General features: G+C 40.0%; 1 protein-coding gene across 1 annotated transcript; it reads left to right on the forward strand.

Moving 5' to 3' along the window:
* The first annotated feature begins 2,414 nt into the window (after positions 1-2,414).
* On the forward strand, positions 2,415-22,942 carry anos1a (anosmin 1a). The gene is made up of 14 exons (XM_060860878.1): positions 2,415-2,675; positions 5,838-5,885; positions 12,677-12,739; positions 13,622-13,844; positions 14,617-14,801; positions 15,249-15,378; positions 16,440-16,648; positions 17,573-17,714; positions 18,713-18,823; positions 19,426-19,514; positions 19,846-20,017; positions 20,152-20,369; positions 21,396-21,540; positions 21,780-22,942. The coding sequence occupies exons 1-14, from the start codon at positions 2,496-2,498 to the stop codon at positions 21,827-21,829; spliced, it is 1,965 nt and encodes a 654-aa protein (XP_060716861.1). The 5' UTR covers positions 2,415-2,495; the 3' UTR covers positions 21,830-22,942.
* Positions 22,943-23,686: the final 744 nt, after the last annotated feature.

Below are 23,686 nucleotides of genomic sequence, written 5' to 3' on the forward strand. Positions count from 1 at the left end.
TGTTCAGTAAGACTGAGTGGTGCCTCACTTTGCTCTCAAAACAGCACAAGTTGTTCATGCCACGGAATCCACGAGATGTTGGAAACATTCCTTTGAGATTCTGCTCTAGTGTGCAATTCCTGCAGATTTTTCAGGTGCATTTTCATGCTCTGAATTTCACGTTCCACCACATCCCAAAGGTGTTCTATTGTATTCAGATCCAGTGACTGAAAGTGCTACAGTGAACTCGTTGTCATGTTCATAAAACTATTCTGAGACATTATCATGTTGGCGCATTATCATGTTGGAAGTAAATTGTGGTCAAGAAGGGATGCACATGGCCAACAATAGTCAAATAGGCTGTGGCATTCAAGCATTGATAGATAGGTAATAACAGGCCTGAAGTGTGCAAAGAAAACTTTCCCCACACCATTAAACTACCTCCACCAGCCTGAACTGCTGACATGGCAGATTTGTTCCCTGGACTCCAGCTATTGTTGCCAAAGTCTGTGACCCCACCATTTGTATACTTTTGCAGATACAACAGAAACTCACCTAGGTTAAGTGGATCTTTGAGATGATGAGCATGTCAACACTGGTAGCTGTATTAGTATCAACGATGAGGTTTTGAAGCTGAACTAGTTGAGCAAAATGTACAAGTAATGAGGTGAGACAGCTGGATAGATAGAAGGATTAAAGCACTGCTGCATCACTTTTCAGGTAGAGATCCGGTATCAGATGTACCACTGTGGTAGTGATACCACTTTCATCAGTATCAGCAGGTCATTGAAGGGCATTGTGGATAATGTTGGGAACTGTATTGATTAAAGAGTTTAAACCAAAGACATCAACTCAGAACTTCATTACAAATCGATCTTACATATGACTGATGATTATATGTTAATTACTAATATTATTATGCAATTCACTCAGGTTGGATGCCCTTTAATGCTGAGGCTGTGGTGATAATCAGCTGCTGTGTGATGTCAACTTGGCCTGATGGAAGGAGTACATTTCAAATCCCCCACCTGTATAAATAACATGGTAAACCAATGATGGAACAGCTGCTGTAGCCTCCAGGATGCTCAGCTACTTCATAAAACGGCCCATCTCGTTAACACCCTGGGGTCTCTCCCTTCGTCAGGCACAAATCCATTACGCCAGCTTGCATGCCGGAGTGAAAAACGTGTAGTATTTCGTTCATTGTTTCCTACACGTCATGTTTCGCTCCATTCCTTGGGCAAGGGCATGATGCCACGCTGTCAAGTGAGACCCCGTGCCGTATGGTAGTGGTTGTTTTAATTACCCTGCACATAAAACCAGTTGTTGTTTTTAAGCTACCGGCGAAAGGACGTTAATAGTTGTGGGGTTCCCTGGATGCTTCCTGACTGCCTTCTTCGAGTTGAGGCTTAGAGTTTGGGATTTAGCCAGGGAGGCTGCTGGAGTTTCTGTCTGACACACACACAGACACACACACACACACACACACACACACCCACACACACACACAAACACGCACACAGCTGTATTTCAGCACCAGAGCTGAGGCTTAATGGAAAATGCGTGCATTGGTTGGCAGCACTGCTTACCACAGGCACTTAGGTTTTTAACAGCTCAAATAAACAATTCCCCATAACCCACAGCACACATCTAACATACACACACACACACACACACACACACACACACACACACACACACAATGTATTTGGGTTTGTAGTCTTGAACTTGAAGATTTTGGATTTCTGCTTGAACTTTTTAAAGTAATTTCTTATCTCATGTCAGAGTGTGCATGTGTAACATCATTCATTATCTAACACTGTCATCAGAGATGGGTACTATCATTTGTGTCACCAAAAGAGGGCAGCAATCATGCCTTTTATTTCCTCTCCAAATTGTAGGTTTTAATCCATTAATACATTAACACACAAGTTCCCAGTCTGGTCCTGGATTATGTTATACCCAATATCATACAATAGATCAGTTTACAACACACCTAATCCAGTTTAATCAGCTAAATAAAAGCCTTACATGAGTTAAAAATTGTTGTGTTTATGGGAAAACAAACTAAAATGTGCAGTCCATGGGATATTCCAGGACTAGGACTTGGATCTGTGCACTGACATCAAAATATGACAGTAATAATATATAAATCTTAGAACTAATATGTTAGTCCATTACGATATCTATTATAAACAATGCAACCTACAAAATGCAATACCATATAGACAATTCTGCTTAGTGTTATACGTGTGTACAACTTTTTTGTGGAAAATCGCTTTATTATCTCCAGCGCGCGCGCACCAGCATGCTTTCGGCGAGAAACACAAGAGGCACCTGAGAGCGCGCGCGTCTCCCCAGTGCTCATCTCCATCCAATCGCCTGTCAGTATTCCTGCTTTTGGCTCCACCTCTTGCTCTCTGATTGAAGTTTTTTAGTCTCGCTCCGTCCGTCGCATTTGAGCAAATCCACTTTCACGTCCGCGGTGTGAGGATAGATTTTGATCCTTCAGTGAAATGCGCATGATGGGTGCCGCGGTCCCGGTTCGGATTATTTTGGCGCTGATTTGCGGAGTTGCGCTGGGGAGGAAACAGGACTCGAGCTCGGCTCTCAACGGTATTTTCCGCGCAAGGTGCGCCGCCAGGTGCCTCAGCCTTCACAGCGCGCGCATCGCTCACGCGCCGACTCACTTTCAGGTAAACGCTTGTGGTGATTTCTCCTACAAATATATCTCATATAAATGTAAATAAGTCTGAAACACGAAGAATTAAATCTCCTACAGGACTGTGTAGGTTAAAATAAAGCGAAAATGTTGTAAAGTGTGTTAAGTAAACCGTTGTCAGCCTTTTTGTTTGTTTGTTTGTTTTTGTTTGTTTTTTTTTGTTTGTTTGTTTTTGTTTGTTTTTGTTTGTTTGTTGTGCTCTGTAGGTGAGAGATATAGGTTTGGTTTTGTATTTACAAACAGACACAAATTCCTAAACTATCAATTAAAATTTCTTTTGCTATTAAACATTGAAACTAAATATTGTACTAAACATAAAGGTTACTGTAGCTTTTAAAGTTACTTCAAAATGTAAAAGATTCCTATTAAAGAATACATCATACATGTACATGGTTTACATATCAAAAAGCAAAAAAAAAAATTCTCCAGATAACTTACTATAAACTTGGCATACTGCCAAATGAATGATTTTTTTTTTTTATGAAATTATATAGAATTTATAAACTCTAAATAAAATTTGAGTGAAGCAAAGCTTGGATTCTGCTTTCATGCACTGATCTACAGAGAGCGCTTTATCCCAGGCAGGATCACAGTGGATCCAGATCCCATTCCAGGAATATAGCTAGTGTGGCAGGAATACATACTGAATGGGATACCAGTCCATTACATTTACACCAGAAAGACACTCACGCTTAATGTATTATAGCTTATCTACGTACTGGCATGTTTTTGGGAGGTGGGATGAAACCAGAAAACCTGGATGAAACCCATAGTCTGGTCATTCAGAGAACATGTTAAATAAAGCGTACACAAGCAGTAAACTGTGGACCTCAGAGTTATGAAATGACATGGACATCTTACCATATAGGGAATCTTGATATTGCAAAATTTTGTGCGCAGACTTGTGCTCTTTATCACCAAAAGAATGCTTGAAATTGTATGAACATCCATGCACAATAAAGATGTGTGTATGTTTGTATGCTTGCTTTGTTATTGCAGTTATGCCTGTACTCATCCCTTCTTCTGTAGCATAATCATGAATTATGTTGTTTTCAATGAACAGCAGCTGCCCCACTAAAGAGCAGCCAGACTCATTTAGCATGCCCTTTTGAGAAAGCTGTGTCTCAGAGTCTGCACAGGCTAGCATGATTCAACACGGGGAGAAAAACTGTGTATGCAATCTTTTCCATTCATTCTACAAATCCATACTATAATGTGTATATAGTAGCTCTATCCTTTAATCTTTGTGTTGGGAAGTTGGCCTGAAGCCAAAGAAGGCAATCCTGTGTTGTGTTCCCAATTACTTGAAGAAAAAAGAAATCTTCTTATAGCCAAAAGACATTTATCCAGAAGCGAGCACCCGTGATGTCATTGTGTTTGAGAACACACTGAGCGAAGGCCGATCACATCATCGTCGCTTACCGCACACGCTTATCTGTTTGGTTCAGTGACCTAGGAAACGTTATCAGAAAACGGACATGGTGCTCATTGGGGAAGTGAAAAGAAAGGCCACTGTTCTGTAAACAACAGCCAGTGTTCTTACAGCAGCCATCTGCCTCGTAGATCCTTCAGTGGGTTCCTTTGATTTGCCAGTGACCACAATCTACAGCGCCCAATTCTGAAAAGCTCCCTCAGGATGACGAGAAGTATTTTGTCAATTATTTCCCTTTTTAGATTGGAGATAGAAAGTGTAACCATGAAATTTTATTCCAATGGGTTTGTTCCATGAGCCGTTGTCAAGGTCACAGAGGTTTCCAGGGTCACGCTGATGAGAGATTAAGGAAATGAGGCATGCTTTTAGGGTGGTCTGTTTATTGAGCTTTACTTACCGCATGGCTGTTGAATTCTCAAATCTGATTGGTCAGAAGGGTTTAATTTATTCTGTCAAATCACAGCATATTATTAATGTTCTTGTTATAAATATTACTTATAATTTCTAAAGTAACAGCTGACAGACCACATAATCCATGTGTAATAATCATCGACATTTAACAAAGAAAAACATATAATCATTATAATGAACATTTCTTTAACATTTATCTAAGGAGTCTCCAGTGTTAGCACTTTAGGACAGTGTTTTTTTCTCCGTCTTTTTTTTTGTTGCAGGACTGACTGTTTATAGCTACAAAAATGTTATAACAGGAGCTAACAGGTTCACATGCCACACCATTAAATGGATTAAAAAAAGAAAATTGTCTTATTGTGGTATACAAGGATTATTTAAGGATGTATTTTTACCGGAAAGGAATGATCCTCAGGGTGTAACTACATTGCAACAGCACACGCTGTCATGTTCGATCATTTTGTGCATTTACATAAGAAACAAAGCCAGGCGAAACCGTTCAAATGATGTTACGGTGTTTAAAGGTTATGAAATTTCAGTGCATTTTTTTCCGTTAAACTTCATAAATCATGCATTCAGCAAAAAGATCTGGATGAAGCTTATGGCACAAACACACGTGAACTACACCGTGCTCCTGCCCGAGGATTTGTCTATTGATCCTGTTTCAGCGGTCACAAAGGATTTGTCTGGCTCTGCCCACGGCAGGTCCGATTAAAGATGCATGAGGAATAAAATCATCCACGTAGTGTGTTACACTGATCACGTGTTCCGAGCCTGCTGAAGAAATCATGAAGTTGGAAACAAACTAAGAGCCGTGTAAACAAATCCTGCGTAAAGAAGCTTGTGTTTGTGACTCTTCCCGCAGAAGGACGAGCTTTAATATGCAAACAGACTTTGTGATAAGAAGAGGTTGTGAGAGGTTTACAGCGTACGCACCTAGGTGACTGAGCTCAGAGCAATTCAGAACGTCTCCTAGGTGAATGTTTGTCTTCGCAGGTGGACGTACTTCAGGTTCAGTTTGAGGTCAGGGTTACTCAGGTGACATGTTGTTGTGCGTTGCGTTTATATATATATATATATAAAACAACATATATATATATATATATAATACTGTACATTTTTATCTACACAATAACTTCCTTTGTTTGTCCTGCTCACTTTACCGGTAGCTCTGCTAATCCCAGCTGTACTTCCATGTTTCACATAACGTGTCGAAATGTGTTTTTTCTCCTGAATTGTTTCGTTATAAAGTTACACGTTCTAAGCTATATCCCTCTCTCCTTCTCTCCGCAGAGTAATGGATCCCTGGGCTGGTGTCAAGGCCATAAGCAATGCGCAAAGGTAATTTTTGTCAAAATTACACAGCATTACGTTGCCGCTTGACACAAAGCCAGCACAGATCGGTCATTTTAAAAACATCGGCGCGCTCACCCGCCTCCCGTAATGACATCATACATCACGCTGAGAGCATTGTGACGGTTCTCAGTGCAGACCATTATTCTTAGGTTCTTTAAACCCTAACGTGATCGTGTGATATATTGGCCGAGCTCCTGGAAAATTAATCAGTGTGAAATGAATGAGACGAACGACACGGCGAAAATTACGCACTCAAGAATATGCTTTTTTTTTAAAGGGGGGTCTATAAAATGTCCACAAGCTTAAATAAGTTTCAAGTACTCTTCCTCTGCCGTCTCCTAAATCTACCGTAAGGTCAAAATCTTTTTCGGATCAAATCAAATTTATGAATATACACTGTATATGAGAGCACAGGTGCGAATCCTTCACAAACACATCACATCATGCTGCCCGAAGACGTTTCGTCACACTATACAGGTTTGCAGACAAACTACAAGCAGAACAATACTGTTGTCTTGTTGAATTCTCAATTCTGATTGGTTCAGAGGTGTTGAATTATTTTTTGTTACTTCAGCCCTGAAAGTAGTTCCAGCTCAACGGCAAATCGCAGGATCAAATGTCTATGCTCGTTCTAAGGTATATAGTTATACCTCGTTATAGTAACCGCGTAAAGATGAACCAGTGTAATTGATGTAATACACTTCATTTTGTAGCATTTCTGTAAGGAGTCTCCGGTGTTTTCAAAAGTTTTCCTACACTCAGCAGTCTCTACTTTTTTTGTCTTAACTTCGAGAGAGAGGGAGAGAGAGAGAGAGAGAGATAGAGAGAGAAAAGTAAGGCTTTGTTATAACTTAGGATAAAAATGACATGTCGTTCTTTAATAAATGAAACATCCTAATTGTCGGAAAATGACCACAGTATAAGAGGAATTAAACACTTCACGTGCCGGTGTCGGAAAATAGTCCACTTCATGCTAGAAAATTTCTGTCTGCACTGCGTCTGGCCACATCACTCCATCTTGTTGTTGATTATTTTCCAGTAACAGCATGTCCTGGAGGGTTTTATGCTGGCTGGCTGTATGTTATCTGTCAGCTTTATACTATAGCACAGAGGTATAAAGCTGACAAGCTGCTCCTGCACATTTTTCCCCTGATTCTCGTTATTATGCTGCTCAGTTTAAAATATGGAGCACCATCTCAAGCTCTCTCTCTCTCTGATGTATGGTACACAGTCGGGTTGTTTTTTTCATCTGTCTCCGTTTCACACATACATTTGCATGTATTTAAGCAGAATCTAGAGCACATACATACATATAATCTTTAAACAAAACAAAACAAAAATGTTTTATCTGATCTGGGGTCAAGATCACTACCAGGAGGACATTGTGTCAGCGGAGTCATTTCTCATCTCTGTTGTAGCACGCTGCCTAAACAGACTGTCACTGGTGAGACGTTTGAGGGTATTTTTTCCCCCTACAGTTGACGCACACGTTTTCCCACGTCACCCCCGAGTGGTCTCACAGTTCATCCAGAGGCTTGACCTCTCTCCTTCCATCCATGAAAACATTTGGCTGACTGTTACACGCGTTTTCAGAGCCTTCTCCAGAGAGTCACTCCTCAAATTCACTTTAAACACCACCAATTCCTCTCTATTCATTCTAGCAGACGCTTATTGCTTTAGAGATCCATCAAGCGCAGACAAATAGACTTTTAAAGGCCCATGAGTCAGTAGTAACGGCATTAGCTTTTGCCAGTAGGCCACGCTGCACCTATTCGACTAGGTTTAATTGCGCTATTACCTCACTCAGCTCCTTCATTTAGATAATTAAAAGGTCTCTTTGGCTAGTTAGTAAGCAGACGTGTAGTTAGCGTGTAATTAGTGAGTAAATACAACACAACTGAATCATAAGATTGAACCAGACTTATTTATGAGTCTCTGTCTGGAAGCGTTGTGCTTAAGACACTGCTTCGCAGTGTCACACAAGTGGGCTACAACGATATTCCAGAGGCACCGGAGTTGCATCTTTATTATTTCCTCTTTCTTTGTGTTCAGGTGCACCAAACCTCCGAATGTCAAACAATGTGTTTAGATCAGAATCCCACAACAGGGCCTTTCACGTCTCATGGCATGATTAAAGTCTTTTTGACTTGGCAACATCGTCACGACCGGCTGCACGCGCTCCACAGAGCAAAAAGTCAGCCTTTGTTCTTATCACACTGTTTACTGTGTCGTCCTGGTGGCTCCCTGTCCAGAATACAAATAATCATCAAGGTGTTTACAAGTGAGCTGTAGGTAGATCCATTACATCCGGGTCAGTCATTTCACAGCCGGGAAATAGAATAAAGAAAACAAAAGAAAACTGTATTGTTTATCTATTTACTTAAAGTTCCTTACAACTTTAATAGTTTAGCAGCCAGAATTTGAAGAAAATCATCATCAATAATAATATTATTAATAATAATAATAATAATAATAATATGGATTATCAAATGCTAATAAATAAGTAAATAAATAATAAAACACAAAGTTCTCAATAAACCAAAAAGAAAATAAACAAACAAATAAATAAATAAATAATAAAAAGTAAATTGAATATTTAAAAATACAAAAAACAACCATGATGATTCAAAAAATGAAACCTGAACATCATGATAATATTGATGGTAATGCTAATAAATAAATATATAAAATATATAAATAAAGTTCTCAACAAACCAAATATAAATAATAAAAAGTCAATAGGAGATTTAACAATAAAAAACATAATAATAATAATAGTAATAGTAATAATAATAATACAATGATGAATAATAATAATAAGAAGAAGAAGAAGAGGAATATTTCAGCATATTTGTAAATTAATGATTTATTGGAGTCATTGCCTCTTTTTATTTCTCCCCAAAGAAAACAAACTATGGGTCAAAATGTAGCTTTGTCTAACATGTCGAACGCTAAAACCAATGTTGAATGTCACTTTTCATCAGCGAGCTGGCCGCTCCACAGCACAGAGACACAATAGCACCACTTCAGCAGCACTCCAAAGGGATTAGCCTGCAGCCTGTGCGTCCAGAGATTTGCCCATTTAAACGGCCTGTAGAGTCATTAACAGTACAAGAAAATCCGTCGTCAATCTGCACTTCGTTGAATGTCATTACGTTTCTGCAACCTTTTAAGTATGCCATATTTAAATGTCAGCAGCATAATGAGTGTATACCATGAGAACACTCTAAGCTGCTGAGATTATGTCCACACGTTCATTTGTGGCCACTCAGTGAATAAGAAGCTCAGGAAAGCGAAAACATGGCGAAGGGCCCACTAATGTTGGCCTAGAAACTTTGTAAAGCAAATGTAGTTTGTTCAAATGGAAACCACAGCCTCTCACTCTCTCTCACTCACACACACAGACACACACACGCACACACACACACACTCTGTCCTTTGGCATTAGCTGGGCAGGTTCTCAAATCCTGGAGTGAGCATCCTGCTCTTTACCTACAGCTAGCATTATGCATGGACAGTCCTGATGTGGTTTGGTTCCTGCAGCAACTCACATTTCTAACAACTGCCCAAACCAGAAGCCAGAAACGTCTCTGATTTGCCTTGTAGAGTCACGCTTGGCTAAAGTGCAGATTACATATCAGGGCTGGACATATCATAAATTTATTAGCTAGCCTACAAGAAAAGGCAAGGAAAACCTCCAGTGTAATGCCCCCCAGCCGAGTGCACTGGTTGGAGTAGTGTTTTATTTTCTTTTATTTCCTGGTTGTTTTGAACCTACTTGTCCTGTGGGAAATTACAAAGGAAAAAAACATGATGATAACCCTGATATCTACACGTTCTGAATGGCAAGCGTGACCTACAATTTGCCCGATAGCCTGCATTTACATTTGTGTATTCCTTTGACATTCACTTTTATCCAAAGCGACTTGCAAGCGAGGCAGAAGACGGGAACACAAGCGACTTGATGTCACAGGAGCCGACAGAGGGAAAAAAACAAATTTGCCGCATTTGGGATAACTTCAAGAGTCCCAACTTGGCAGTGAAGAATGAAGCAGTCAAAGTAGAAATGTTAGTCTCAGAAAGAGAGAGAGAGAGAGAGAGTGAGTGAGAGAGATGGTGTACCTATATATCAACAACTAATTAATCTCACCAAGGGATTTGTAATTGCATGAGGAATTGTATCAGAACTCTGCAGGTGCATCGTTATTTAAAGGTCCAGTTCGTTATCAAGCCTTTGTAGTGACCTCTTTTACTGTAGCTCTGTCTGCTGCTCTTAAATAACCTTTATTTTGCAGCGAGGAAAGGAATGCTCGATTTGCGCCTGAAATGGGGCGGAAAACTAACCGGCGCTGGGGTATAATACCGGCACAGCACTTTCAGGATCGTTCGAGTGGATTAGCAGGGCCTCGCGTGAAAGCTTGGCACGAGCTGAAGGGTGGTTTTAGAAAGGTGATCACTGTACTCCTGTGTTTTTCAGGGCCAGTAGTTTTAATCCTCCAGGGCCACAGACTTGGCTCGGGTGCGTGTGATTAATAGCCAGGTCCTATGGTTTTCCCCACCGAATGTGGAATGCATCATATAAGAGGGTGATATATTCAAGCCGAGAGAGCCATCGAGTTAGCTCCGAGTCCGACAGATTAGAATGTACTCCTGAATACCAGGGTCCATCCAGGCAGCGTGAGAGGTTTATGAATAGTGTAAAGCCTGGAGATTAAATGTCTGCATCTTAGCTGTAAACAAGGTCAGTTTGATAAGATAGATCACACAATAATCTCTGCATCTTTGTGTTAGTGAAAGGGTGGCTAGATGATCATTACATTATCTCATCTACTGTCCAGTCGCTGCTCGTCTTTTACCCAGAACTCTACTAGACTAAGCCCAAAAGTGGCAGCGGAATGTAATATTTGTGACATTTTCAAGTTAAGTACATTAATTCAGAATGAAATAAAAGGAGTTTATGATCATGTAGCACATAGCGTTTGCGCCCTGGTCAAAAATTCAGCAAGTCGTTGGACGAACGTTTCGGCTGTGAGCTCTGGTGTTCTGTTCTCACATCACTCGTAAAAAGATTATTTGAATCTGGAGAGCGTCGTTATTTTTCGTTTCAGTGTTTAACTGTGAGGTGACCAGAGTGTTGCAGTATGCTTAAAGTGTGTAAAGCGTACTACATTTAAACACACGCACCGAATGAAAGGCGGATTACAAGGAGTATATTTTATCTTCAACGGTTATTAGAACTTCCGCCAATGAATCATCTCTAAATGAAAACATATCAGGTCAGAAAATCCATCTCTTTAAGCTGATTTGTAAGTCTCCATTATGATCCCTTTTATGTGTTTATCACCCAGGAAGAAACACGCCATCAGTTACAGTCAACTCCAAACGAGCTGTTACTGAACGGGCAAAACAAATGAATACTTACCCTCCTTTTACAGGCAGTGATGGATATAATGGTTCAAATCTGTTTAAATAGCTACCAGAGAACTACCAGTGTTTATGAGTCGAGTGAACATGGGAACCATAGGCAGGGTGCAGGATCTTCCACCAATGTACCGAGGGTGTTTGGGGTGATTAGTATGCTCTCGCCTCGGGCCTTTTTCAGCAGGTTCCTAGCCACAATGTGCTCTATAAAACAGGCTAGTCCTGCTCATAGTACCCCTCAGCCTCGCTGCCATTATTCATAGTTTCCGACAACCTGCTCACGATCTTTTTTTTTTTTTTTTTTTTTAAAACGTCTGCCGTCTGAGATAAACGGCATTTCCCATTCTCGTTCGGAAAAAGTTTGGCCCCAAACAGACCTCTAAGCACCCACACACATTTAAATATCCCTTATGTTAAACATCCCTGTGAGTGTAACAGATTGTACTCAGCAGCTGCTGTTGTGCTTAATAAGGAACTGAATTTATATCTCATCTTTCACACAGAAACAAAAACGATCCATCTATCTGAAATATGAGAAGAAAATGAGAAATATTCAAATGGACAAAGCAGTTCAACATCTAACTGCAAATGTTTTTTTAAATCATAAATCTGTAGCAGTTTATATTGTATATAATACTTATAAAAAATCTAAGACTTTTAAATAGATTCTAAAAGGTTAGTTTTTTATATGATAAATATATTAACTAGTTAAGCTTAACTAGAGAACGGTTAATATATTAAATTATAAATCTAAGGACTATTAAAGATGTTCCCACAGTGTGCAAGCAAACTGATTGTTAAACGAAGCACCAGTGAGTATTTATATACCATATTGTTTAATTAACTAAGGCAACTTGAATCCGCAATTAAAACGTGATTGATTAACTTTGCGTCCCTGCTATTTTCACTCTCCCTTTAAGCAACAGTGTTATGGCAAAGTGACCGGCGTGTCTCATTAATACAGCATGAAATTGGAAATGCGAATTCCCCCGAGGCGTTCAAACCCCTGCTCACTCATGCAGGAGGAGAAGTGATTCCCTGTGGGCTGACTGGATAGAGGACACCGGAGACAAGACGAAGAGAGGAAAGAGAGAGAGAGAGAAAGCAGAATGTCAAGGCGTATTACTGGGAAAAAGAATAAAGAGTACATTTGCATTGCTAAATGTAAATGTCAAAAGTTGCTGAAGGCTGAAGTGAAGGATTTGCTTTCTTTCATGTCACCTCAGAGAGGAACACAAGGCAAATCGGGTCTAAACAGTTTATAGACACACAACAGTGCCGCCAGTTTAATGGGCGGCTTTTCTATAAAATCTGCCGGCGGTAGACTAATCTAACTCTCTCCTGTCTGTACGCAGTGCCTGGAGCCGTGCAAAGAATCTTGGGAACAGAGGGACGGATCCTGTCGAGAGCCGTGCGAGGTACTGGCTTAGATCAAGTTTGCTCTTAGTCTGCACTTAGTAAGAAAAATAAAATCCCTCTCTGATTCAGAACAGCTGCAATACTTCTTATTGTCTATTGTTCTCTGATATTAGTAGACAATAATAATAATAATAATAATAATAATAATAACCTTAACTAACTTCATTTTTTTTTTAAACTCCATGTTTTTTTTTCTTTCCTCCAGAGTTCAGTTGACACTTTATATCCTGTAATTGTTCTAAATGTGTGCGAGTGTGTGACTTTCTTGTATGTTATGAAATGATTTTTTGGCAGTGTTTCTCCTTTCCTGTAACACGGTTCATAAAATCATAAGAACAATGGGATTTTTCAAACATCTTCAGATCTGCATCCGTGCCAACACCTTTGTTCAGTTTGATACCGTATATTAATAACACATGTAGCACGGGTTCCAATCTGGTCAAAGAATTACTGCCAAAAAGATAGAATGCTTTCAGAACCATACAGTACACATCGTGAATTGCTTAATAATTCGGCACACGGGCTACTTATAAATGCATGGCACACAGAACGCAGAATACACGGTTCAACATGGTGTTTTTTGGGGGGTTTTTTTCCAAGCATGATGTAATGATATAAGATGTCAAATTTAGCAAGCACTCATTCCCAGCTATGAGAGTTTGCCGATTTCTTTTACACCAATTCACATAAATCATAAATGAACCCATTTTTACTGGCCATGATGTTGCCTAAAGTAAGGCTACATAAAGATGTTCCTGGACATGAACGCCATATGGTTTATTCCTGCTTTAATTACTGAATTAAAGGTCACCAGTGCTGCATGTTAAAAGCAAATGTATGTGATTGTGCTGACACGGTTTCCTGTGTCCTCTTTGTCCCAGCGTGTGTTTGCCAAGCGTCATGGCGAGTGTGTGACAAGCTGTGAGTTCCTGCGCTCTGTAATGCTACTGAAACAGGGCGAATGTCCGGCTCCAGAACGAGCCAGCGGATTCGCAGCCGCCTGTGTGGAGAGCTGCGAGGAGGACAAGGAGTGTCCGGGCCACAAGAAGTGCTGCGCCAACGGCTGCGGTCACACGTGCCAACCGCCCAGAAACCTCTACAGAGGTATAATACGACAAGGATGACCCGATAACGCCGTTCTCCACATAATCTGGAAATGCAACCATATGCATGCCGTATCTAAACACTCCAGGGGTGTTCAAACACCTCCCCTCACTCCTGCTTTTGCCAACCCATGGTTTATAAAGCTGGAATTCTGCTGAAAAAACAAACCAACAAGATTCAAAGGTTTATGTTAATGTGCTTATATTAATATTTTCATTTCTGTAGTACTAACTGTCCATTTTTAAAAAAAAATCTGAAAGAACAACATCTTTGCAAAGATTTTTTTAAATAGTTTTTGGAAGGAGTCTCCATCGTCAGTGCATTGCGCCCGTCATAAATAAAACTGAAACTAAAGATGAAACAGGAAAGCGTGCAGCATGGAGAGGCCTTTTGGTTTCTCTGAAAAATGACAAACTCATTTCCAGTTTCTCGTATTACCTTGAAGACAAAACAAAAGTGAAATCGGAACAGGAAGGACTGTTTATAATCACGAACAAAAAAAGGAACTCGCTTGTTTAATGGGTTTTATATTTAAAAAACGTGTAAGAGAAATAAAGCACTCCAAGGCATGCTGTTAAAACTTTGGTGTGGTAACAGTGAGTAAGGCAAACCATCACATACCGTTGTCATTCATTGTTTTATACTCCTGTACTCAACAGAACCAATTCGATTAAGTAAAGGAACAAAAGCATTGCCAGTTCTTTTAAATCCAGTAAAGAAGCCTACAACACTGGCAAAGCTTATAAACGCTCATATGTTCCTTACTGATCAGGTGCTCCACTGAAGCCCAGGAAGGAGCTAGTGTTTGAGGAGATGCCGTCTGGCGTGTTAGAGGTGCGCTGGTCCTCCAAGTTCAACGTGTCGGCTGAGCCGGTGCTGAACGTGCTGCAGAGGCGCTGGAACTATGGCATCCACCCCAGCGAGGACGACGCGACTGAGTGGGAAGTGGTAGCTCAGGTATGTGTGTGTGTGTGTGTGTGTGTGTGTGTATTTCTATGTTCATATGAGCCAAGGACAGATAGAAACATGTTCATGGTGCTTAGATTTGAAAGAGCAAATAAGAGCTGTATTCTTTAAATCCTTGCAAAAGTACAGTGTAAACGTAGCCTCAGAGGTACTGCAGTGGTCCTTAAGACTCAATTGTGTACTTTTAAATGAGGTTTAAAGCCACGCCATTTACATTCCAAGGTGAAAGACGTATTATATACTTCTGCACCTGGAAAGATATGTTTTGGTACCAGTTTTTAGTGTCGGTGAACACATAGATCCATTATGCTTTCATCCAACACGCTATTCATTGGTTGATCAATGCTGCCTTTCTTTTTTTTTTTTTTTCTTTTTTTTTCCCCAACCACCATGCTGTACCTTCTATCTGTTGTACTGAAGCCTGTGTTTTTGATGTAGACCTCAGAGGAGCGTGTGTGGCTGGCTGATACTCGCCCAGGTCGCTGGTACCAGTTCAGAGTAGCAGCAGTCAATGTACATGGAACCAGAGGATACACCACCCCTAGCAGACACTTCAGAGCCTCCAAAGGTAAAGCAAGTTCAATCAAAACATGTTAAAGGAATAGCTTTTTCAACCTAATCTCTATCTACCACATGTGCAGTTGCTATCGACAAGAATCGTTTTCTGAAGTGAGAAAACAACTAAAAACAACTCACTGGGAAGGAGGAAGTTTGACGTAATGTGCTGAATTCTGTCAGTAGATATTAAAAAAAAATACATGGATTTCATTTGTTAAACTGTACAAATAACACACGAGGGTTTTTTTTCATCAGTCGTAAGTCATTTCTGTGTCCTTATACTATGCGAACGATCACACAAGCATGTTGATTTGTGTCGCTGTTTTAACAATAGACATTGTCACAAAGCAGCTTTACAGAAATCCGGGTGTAGAGTCACAGATCTCTAATGAACGAGTCAAAATGAGGACAAAACCCAAGAGACAATATGAGGAAGCAGAGCAATGAGATTTAAAACAGAAACCTATTCTCTGCATTATGAGTCAATACAGTATAAAGGTGTGGAAAAGTAGTACAACATGTGTATATATATATATATATATATATATATATATATATATATATATATATATATAAAAGTGTGCTTTGTTGTCCATGATAAGTGATTTTGGAGTAAGCAGATTTACAGCATTTAGCAGACAAATTTTTTTATTATTATTTCAGTTTATACACCGGAGCAATGGAGGGTTAAGGGCCTTGCTCAGGGGCCCTGCAGTGGCAACTTGGTGGACCTGGGATTCGAACCAGTGACCTTCGATCTATTTCGACAAATTGTCATGCATCCAGTTCTTGTAAAAAACACATTTATATTTAAGGCATTTTATCCAGATTGACTTACTTTTATTTCATTTATACAGCTGAGCAACTGAGGGATAAGGGCCTTGCTCAGGGGCCCAGGAGTGGCAGCTTAGTGGCTCTGGGATTTAAAATCACAACCTTCTGATCAGTAGTCCAACACCTTAACACCTGGGCTACCAATTCCCAAAATACACTCTCAAGGAGGAAAAATAACAGAGGGAAGATTAATTCCCCTGTCATAACTAATCGTGTTGTCTCGTTTGACCCTTACAGATCCGTCCCCACCCCCAGTGCCCTCTGACCTACAGGTCAGTCACATGACCTTTGGATCGGACAGGTCGGTATCGGTGCAGGTGAGCTGGGTGCCTCCAGCAGACCCAGATGTCCCAGTAAACCACTACAAAGTGTCCTGGAGCTTGACACACGGTGAAGGCGGGCACACAATACCGTCCAGTCTGAAGAAGAGAAAGACTATCAGTGGGGTAATTCCTTGGAAATATATCTTTCTTCCATTCTCATTTTCGGGTTCATGCTCCTTCTCTCTGTTGCCCAAAACCTGGTGTAAATCCATCCCTCTAGCTTGAAGCCAGACGATCCACAGCCCCCCATTTTTTTCTTTCTCGTTCGACAAGCCACAACAAATGAAGTATAACAGTGCAAAGAGGCGTAAGATAAACAACTAGAGAGTTTGCCTTTGATCACACAAAGCCTTAAACTGGATGCCAGGATGGTATCACGTTGCATCAAAACCCACTGGCTAAAGGCCGCACTTCACGAGTCTGTCCGGCGCATGGCCAAAAACAGCATATCAATTCTCATTGCGTTTGAGAGTGTGAAATCTCTTAATAACAACCAAATTGTTTTGGTTTGAGTGAGATCATTTTCTAAGGAGTTTGTTTTTTTTCCCTCCCCAGCAATTTTGGCTATGGCAGCAGCAATGTTTGTGTTTTATGTACATGCTGCATTTTTTAAAGAAGGTTTGAGGGGGGATTGTTGACATTTTCACGTTAAACGAATTTTTTTTTAATAACCACTGGATGAACTGGGACACATCAAAACCTCGGTTTAATGCGGAACCTCCCGCGCCGCATTTGAAGCTTCAATTACAAAAGGAAAATGATGCAATTAGGTTTACCAAGGCCATACCGAAATACCGCATACATAAATGTGGAATTACATCATACTGTCATATAAAATACTCATCGATGATCTAAAGGTTGAGCTTAAAAATAACCACATTTACCTTCTTTAAAAAAAAAAACAACCTCACAGACACTTCTGTACAATCCTAGTAACCTTGATGAATTCAATACACTCTGAATTTAGCCAATGTGCATAATAATAGTTCATCTTAATAAGTCTGATTTTTCTTTGCTGTAGCAATGTTCCTGTGTGTGTGTATGCAGGATTCTGATTCGGTGGAGCTGGAGGGTTTGAGGGAGGACAGGACTTACACAGTAGAGCTCCAGTCCGTGTCATATTGGGAGCAGCTTCCTCTCAAGAGCTCCAAGTCTATTCTGCGCTTCTCAACACAGCAAACAAAAACCGGTGCGTGAGTCACTTGGACGCTTATCGCAAAAGTGACTGGTACATTATAGCTTGCTAAGCGCAGGCATTAGAAGAGGGGCATTTGTACATCGTACAATTGTAACACTTATGTACATATAGCAGTTTTTGTCCCCTTGTGGATCTGGGAAACCTCTGAAAATTTGATTTTTGCGTTAAAGTAGCAGTCAGACTGAACACAAATAAAATTAAAGATGACATTCACTTCTGGCAAACATTTACTTTTGCTTCATGCAGAGTATATATATATATATATATATATATATATATATATATATATATATATAGAGAGAGAGAGAGAGAGAGAGAGAGAGAGAGAAATTTGTCCTGTGAAGTCACAAGCCTCGGTCTTACGAGCCAGTAGAAATCGAGTGGCTTTTATTTCTTTGGTTAGTACAATAAAATGGAGAAGCTGTTTATTTCTTACTGTTGCTTGGTGCACATCTGAAAAAACATAGCCTTCTCGTTCACCAACATAACACTAGGGTTTTTGCGGTAAAATTATATTTTTTCTCTCAGACTCCTAGGATTTTCTTATTAGCAATGTTGGCACCTCGCGTTTAGTCCTTGTGGATGTGATTTTCTTTTGCTGAAACACAAGCTATAATAAATTACCATAAATTATACTCTTTAAAACATATTGACAAAAAAGATCTTTCTTCTATTCATCAATATTCACCTTATTAATATTATATAAACTTTTGTCGATCATATTCAAATATTAATTTAATTGTTAAATATGTAATTAAATATTAAATAAATCTTTTGAACGTAATTTTTTAACTTTTATGCATTCGTTCATTCTTTATATATATATATATATATATATATATATATATATATATATAGTTTTCTCTTCTGCTTCTGTACTTCTTTGTGAATTATTAAAAGCGCTATACAAATAGATCAAATTAAATTGAATTCAAATATTTATTATATTTATTATCTTTGATATAATCATTTTTTACTTTTAATTTCAGAACCCACAGCCAGTCCTGTGCTTCAGAAAGGTCAGTCAGACATTTTGGATGTGGGCACACCGTTCTACCAGGATGGACAACTCCAGGTTCGAGTCTACTGGAAGAAACGAGGTAAGAGAAAAGTGATGGATCATGCCTTTCATCAGTCCTGGCCTTCAGGGGAAAAACCCTGCACCGTGTTTGAAAAGGCTGCTACCTCAAAGCTCAGATCTGCCTTTGTGTAAACAAACTGCTTATCGTAAAGTTAAGGATCCAGATAAAAGGAAGAACAATGGCAGCCTTTCCACTTGGTACAGACGACTATACAAATCAGTGTCATCTTTATCATGTGCTGACATGACTGTCTTTACAGTGCTTACTAAGAAATAGTGACGGTTAGTGACTGATGTTAAACTGACCCTGGAGAGCATATTCTTTTATATAATAAAAAAAGGACCTTCGTTGTGTACTGATCCAGGGACAGAGTTCAAAAATCATTTTTAGATAAAAACTTGGATTCAAATCCAGCGATGATCTTGTAGATCAAATGGATGAGAAACAGATTTAAGTCTTATCACTTTGGTACATTATCAAGATGGCCCCAGTGATGCTAAAAAGACACTGACGCACATCGTAGATTCGGTTTGTACGATGCATATGTTCTGTATTTGGTTTAGTTGAAAGCAGTTTAACTTTCCTTCAAGGCTAAAGCCACCGTGTCTTTTCTTCATCAGACCCGAATGTGAGCCGTTACCGCGTGCAGTGGTTCCCAGAGTTTTGTTCTCATAATGGAACCAGAGTCCAGGAGAAGCTCATTACACAGGTACCATATTAATTTGTTTTACCTCACATGAATGTACAGTACAGGTATGACAGGAATTCAACTAGATGAAAAATGACTGCAGGAAACAACAATTGATCACTGCTAGTGAGAAACACTGAAGGGGAACTCTCACCTGCATCAATCACAAACAGCTCCATTTAGCAAACTGAATAGAATTCATTTATAACCCAAAGCACCGGTCGTGATTAGGCGTAGAATATACCTCTTCATGTCATAACCAAGCTCGGTGAGAATATCAAGTCAGACATCAATAGAGACACAAACTGCTGCACGTTCTGGTTTGTGAATTCTTTATTTATGTGTTGTGTAGGAGAATTATGCCAGCTTACCCAGTCTACAGTTTTCCTGCAAATATAAAGTGATCATCCAGGCTGTTGGGTCCAAGAGTCGAGCACAGGCGGAGATCACCACCTTCTCCACCCCACCATGTGCATCCATTCAGGGAAAGAGCACCAAACCCATTTCCTGCCCTGGAGATCCAGGTTAGTCACCATTAACTCGCACATGAATAAGAATAACAAATTGTCCAAAACAATGTAGGTAAATGAGTCTGTGCTGATTTCCGTTTTTTTTTTTTTTTTTCATTTGTCCATTTTAATTGTTTTTCTCTTTTCAGCTGCTCCCGCAAAAGTTCAGGCAAGAGCAGAGAACCTTACTGCAGCCTTCTCGATGCATGACAGCAACGTGACGGCTTTGTTCTCATGGGTGGTAGCTGTAACCCGACCCCCTCAGCAGGTCACGGGTTACCAAGTCACCTGGGCGGACGTCACGGCTGAGAGACGCAAAACCAACCAGGCCAACAGCCTCATATCTCAGTCCCAGATCCTTCCACCAGTGAGTCTGCAATCCAGCTCTACTTTACAGCTTCCTCACTTTGCCGCCAAATGGGTTTTGCCCCACTGCCTTTGTCATATACCTGGGCTGCTTGTTAAACTCACAGAACTGCCTAGCCATGTATTTTAATAGTCAAAAAAGGAGTCTGGATTATAAGTCTTGGTTCACAAGATGGTTGCAGCATGAAACACTTTCTTTCTATTGATTCGGGAGGTCTGCTTTAGGCTGCTTTTACACTTGGACTTTTTTTTTTTTTTCTCAAACACCAGCACAAATTTTACACGTAATCCTATGGGAAGCGATCGCAAGGCAAGCAGAATGCGTCCGCCATTAAAAAGCGCTGTCGTCTGCTTATTTTTTTGGCACAGCGGTGCATCCAATCTTGAAAAAGTTCAACTTTTATACAGTATAAAAAAAAAAAACAGGATCCAAGTGATGTCACATCACAGGGGACAAGCAACGGAAACAAACTAGTAGGATATGATGGTGCTGGAAAAAATACATTTTGTTAGTGATCGAGTATAAGGAGATTAGTACTGGACCGGTATTGAAACATTTTACACAGTGTCATGCCTCATTTTTACTTTGGCTGCTGACTGATAAGTCACTCAAGCAGCTCAGGTTTTTTGATTTTCTGATTTTAGTCAGATGTCCTACTCCTCTGTAGAGTTAATAGAGCCAATCTTTCTCATTAATTTTGATTAAATACTAACAAATCCAGGTGAAAATCTGGGCGAGTGGGAAGGCAGCATTAGTTCGTTTGATGAGCTCATGCATACAGTACATGTCTCATACTGTCACATTGTTGTACCGTGTACCATTTTCATTGCCTCTCTCTGCTGGTCTCCATGCCAGTCGCATCCAGAATGTACTGCTTGTTGCCTTAATGGAATGTTTGCAAGCAAAAGTCCTACTTTACCTGCATCGATTAAGATGAAGCAATAGAAAATGTCGAGTTTAGTCAGCCGTAGTTCAGATGTTCTGTATTTACACTACGTCTACCCTGTCCCTGTTTTTCTTCTCCAGGAAAGGAAAGTTCTCGTTGTCCCCGGCTTGCAGCTGGCGTCTGTCTACAGGCTGGAGGTGGGAGTAATCACTGCTGGAGGTCAGGGCCCAACAACATTCAGAACTTTCCAGACTCCAGGCTATGCTAGGCCTGTCCTACACTACAGTAAGGACCTCACTTTTCTATATCAGGTTATCTTTACATTGTGATGGTCTGTGGGTGGGTTAAATGTTAAGAATCTTGCTTAAACTTTTATCCTTGGGCTTGAGACTGGGACCGAGAACTAAAAGGAAATGAATAGTTAAATAGCTTAGCCTTCAAATGTCAAGAGAAACTCTGTGCACAGATGTGTTCCGTTCTTCTCAATTAACCAAATGCCTGCTCGGTTTCTTCCGTATCTGTAGAACCCAAGGTGAAAAAGCATCATTTGAGGTCAGTCGTAGAACAGCACTGAAGCTTACACTGGAACATACCATCTTAACCCCCCTCCTGAACTCAGCTCCTCAGGAACTCAAAGAACAGAAAGAACCAAAGAACACTGAACGGATCATTCACCGAGAGGATCGGAACGCTGCGAAAACATCTGGCTCTGAGAGAGTTAGGAGAAGGAAATTGTGAAAGCGATTACTTGATCCCTGACGTTCTCGACGAAGGATTTCCATCCACCAGAGAGCCAGAAGAAAAAGAAAGAACGGTGGTAAAAACAAAACACAGCAACTGCGAAAAAAACTGTAAAGTAATGATCATAAATGGATATGCAACTATAACCTGAGTGAGTTTTTCATTTTTTTCTTTTTTTTTTTCTTAATTATCCCTTGATATTACGTTTCTTTCAATGGCACTTAACCGGGAAAGCAGACCGACTGTTAACCTTCACCTCAGCATAACCTGTGTTTAAAAAAAAAAAAATAAATCTGTTAGTCCAGTGTTGCATGTGGTGAGAAGTTTTGCTTTGCTTTGATCCATAAATGAAGTGGACTCGTGAAGTGGTGTGCGACTGCATGTATATTTACCCCCATCATGACTTTCTGATTTGTGGGCATGCACCTTTACTATGTGTCAAATTACAGTTATACAAATTGCGATTCATATTCGCTGTGCTGATTAGCGATTCTGATTCTGTGTGTGTGTGTGTGTGAGTTCCTTGTAAGCGCAATAGGGTTGTTACGGTTTTCACAGTCAGCCACAGTGTATATTTTTTATATAGAACAGTGCATCCTCTTACTGTCAAATTATCTCATTTAATAGTGATCGATTGATAAATACAGTGATGGACAACTCCATCACTGTGAGACAAATATTTCCTTTCATTTTGCATTGGTTATCACATATTGTGCGAACACTGCAAATTCCAAACCGTAACAATCCTAAAGCTCACAGTGTGTGTATTGTTTTCCATGTGCTGCTCACACCGTGAGATTTTGTCTGTCGTGTAATTCCTGTATATATTACATGTCCTTATTTATTTGTATTTGTATTTGCTACAACTGTGTAATATTGGTGTGTGTGTGTGTGTGTGTGTGTGTGTGTGAGAGAGAGAGAGAGAGAGAGAGAATGTATTGTGTATTCCTTCCATCATAAATATCCTCACAAGGAGTTTTGTATAAAATAGATTTGTAAATTCCCATGGATTTAAAAGTGTACTGTACATATTTTTTATTATTAAAAAAAAATCCCCACACCCTATCTGTATTGTCCCTCAGCAGATATTATTGCTTTTTATTGAACGTGATACAAGTGATGAACTAAAATGCTTTCACTTAAGAAACGTCTATAAAAATTTCCTTACACCTGGAATCCATAATCCATCAGAACGCCGTTCGGAATTGGCACACGAAGATACTGCATTCTTTTGCGATAAAGGCAAGCCGTCATTCCCAGCCAAGCTAAAATCCCATCATGGCTAACACACTGTGCTATCTGTTCTCTATATAATGATCTCACTTGGGTTACACACACACACACACACACACAAGGGAGAAGTGCTCTGTTAGAGCCTGCTCATTTTCCTGGTTTCTATTTGCAGAGTCTTTCTGTGTGTGCAAACAAAGCAGTTGCAAATCTCCTGGGACACGTGTATATGTGTGTGTGTGTGTGTGTGTATGCAACTACACAAATACAAGACACCTGGGGCTTCACTAGTCAAGCCTGTGGCTCTTTTTCATTAGGGTTCATGTGCACATGTATATTTACATGTACCTAGGATTTGGAGCTGTGTGTGCATGTGTCACTCGATACACTGCTTAAAATCACTCCATTGTTTCTAATAGTCGAGCGTCCAGTCTACACGCGATCAGAAAATCCTCGACGT

The sequence above is a fragment of the Tachysurus vachellii genome, chromosome 24, assembly GCF_030014155.1.
Source record: "Tachysurus vachellii isolate PV-2020 chromosome 24, HZAU_Pvac_v1, whole genome shotgun sequence".
NCBI classification, from domain to species: Eukaryota; Metazoa; Chordata; class Actinopteri; order Siluriformes; family Bagridae; genus Tachysurus; species Tachysurus vachellii.

Coding starts and splice junctions, on each gene's coding strand:
- anos1a (XM_060860878.1), top strand. CDS start 2,496: ATGCGCATGATGGGTGCCGCGGTCCCGGTTCGGATTATTTTGGCGCTG. Junction 12,740..13,621: donor CCTGTCGAGAGCCGTGCGAG/GTACTGGCTTAG, acceptor TCTTTGTCCCAG/CGTGTGTTTGCCAAGCGTCA. Junction 20,370..21,395: donor AGTCCCAGATCCTTCCACCA/GTGAGTCTGCAA, acceptor TTTCTTCTCCAG/GAAAGGAAAGTTCTCGTTGT.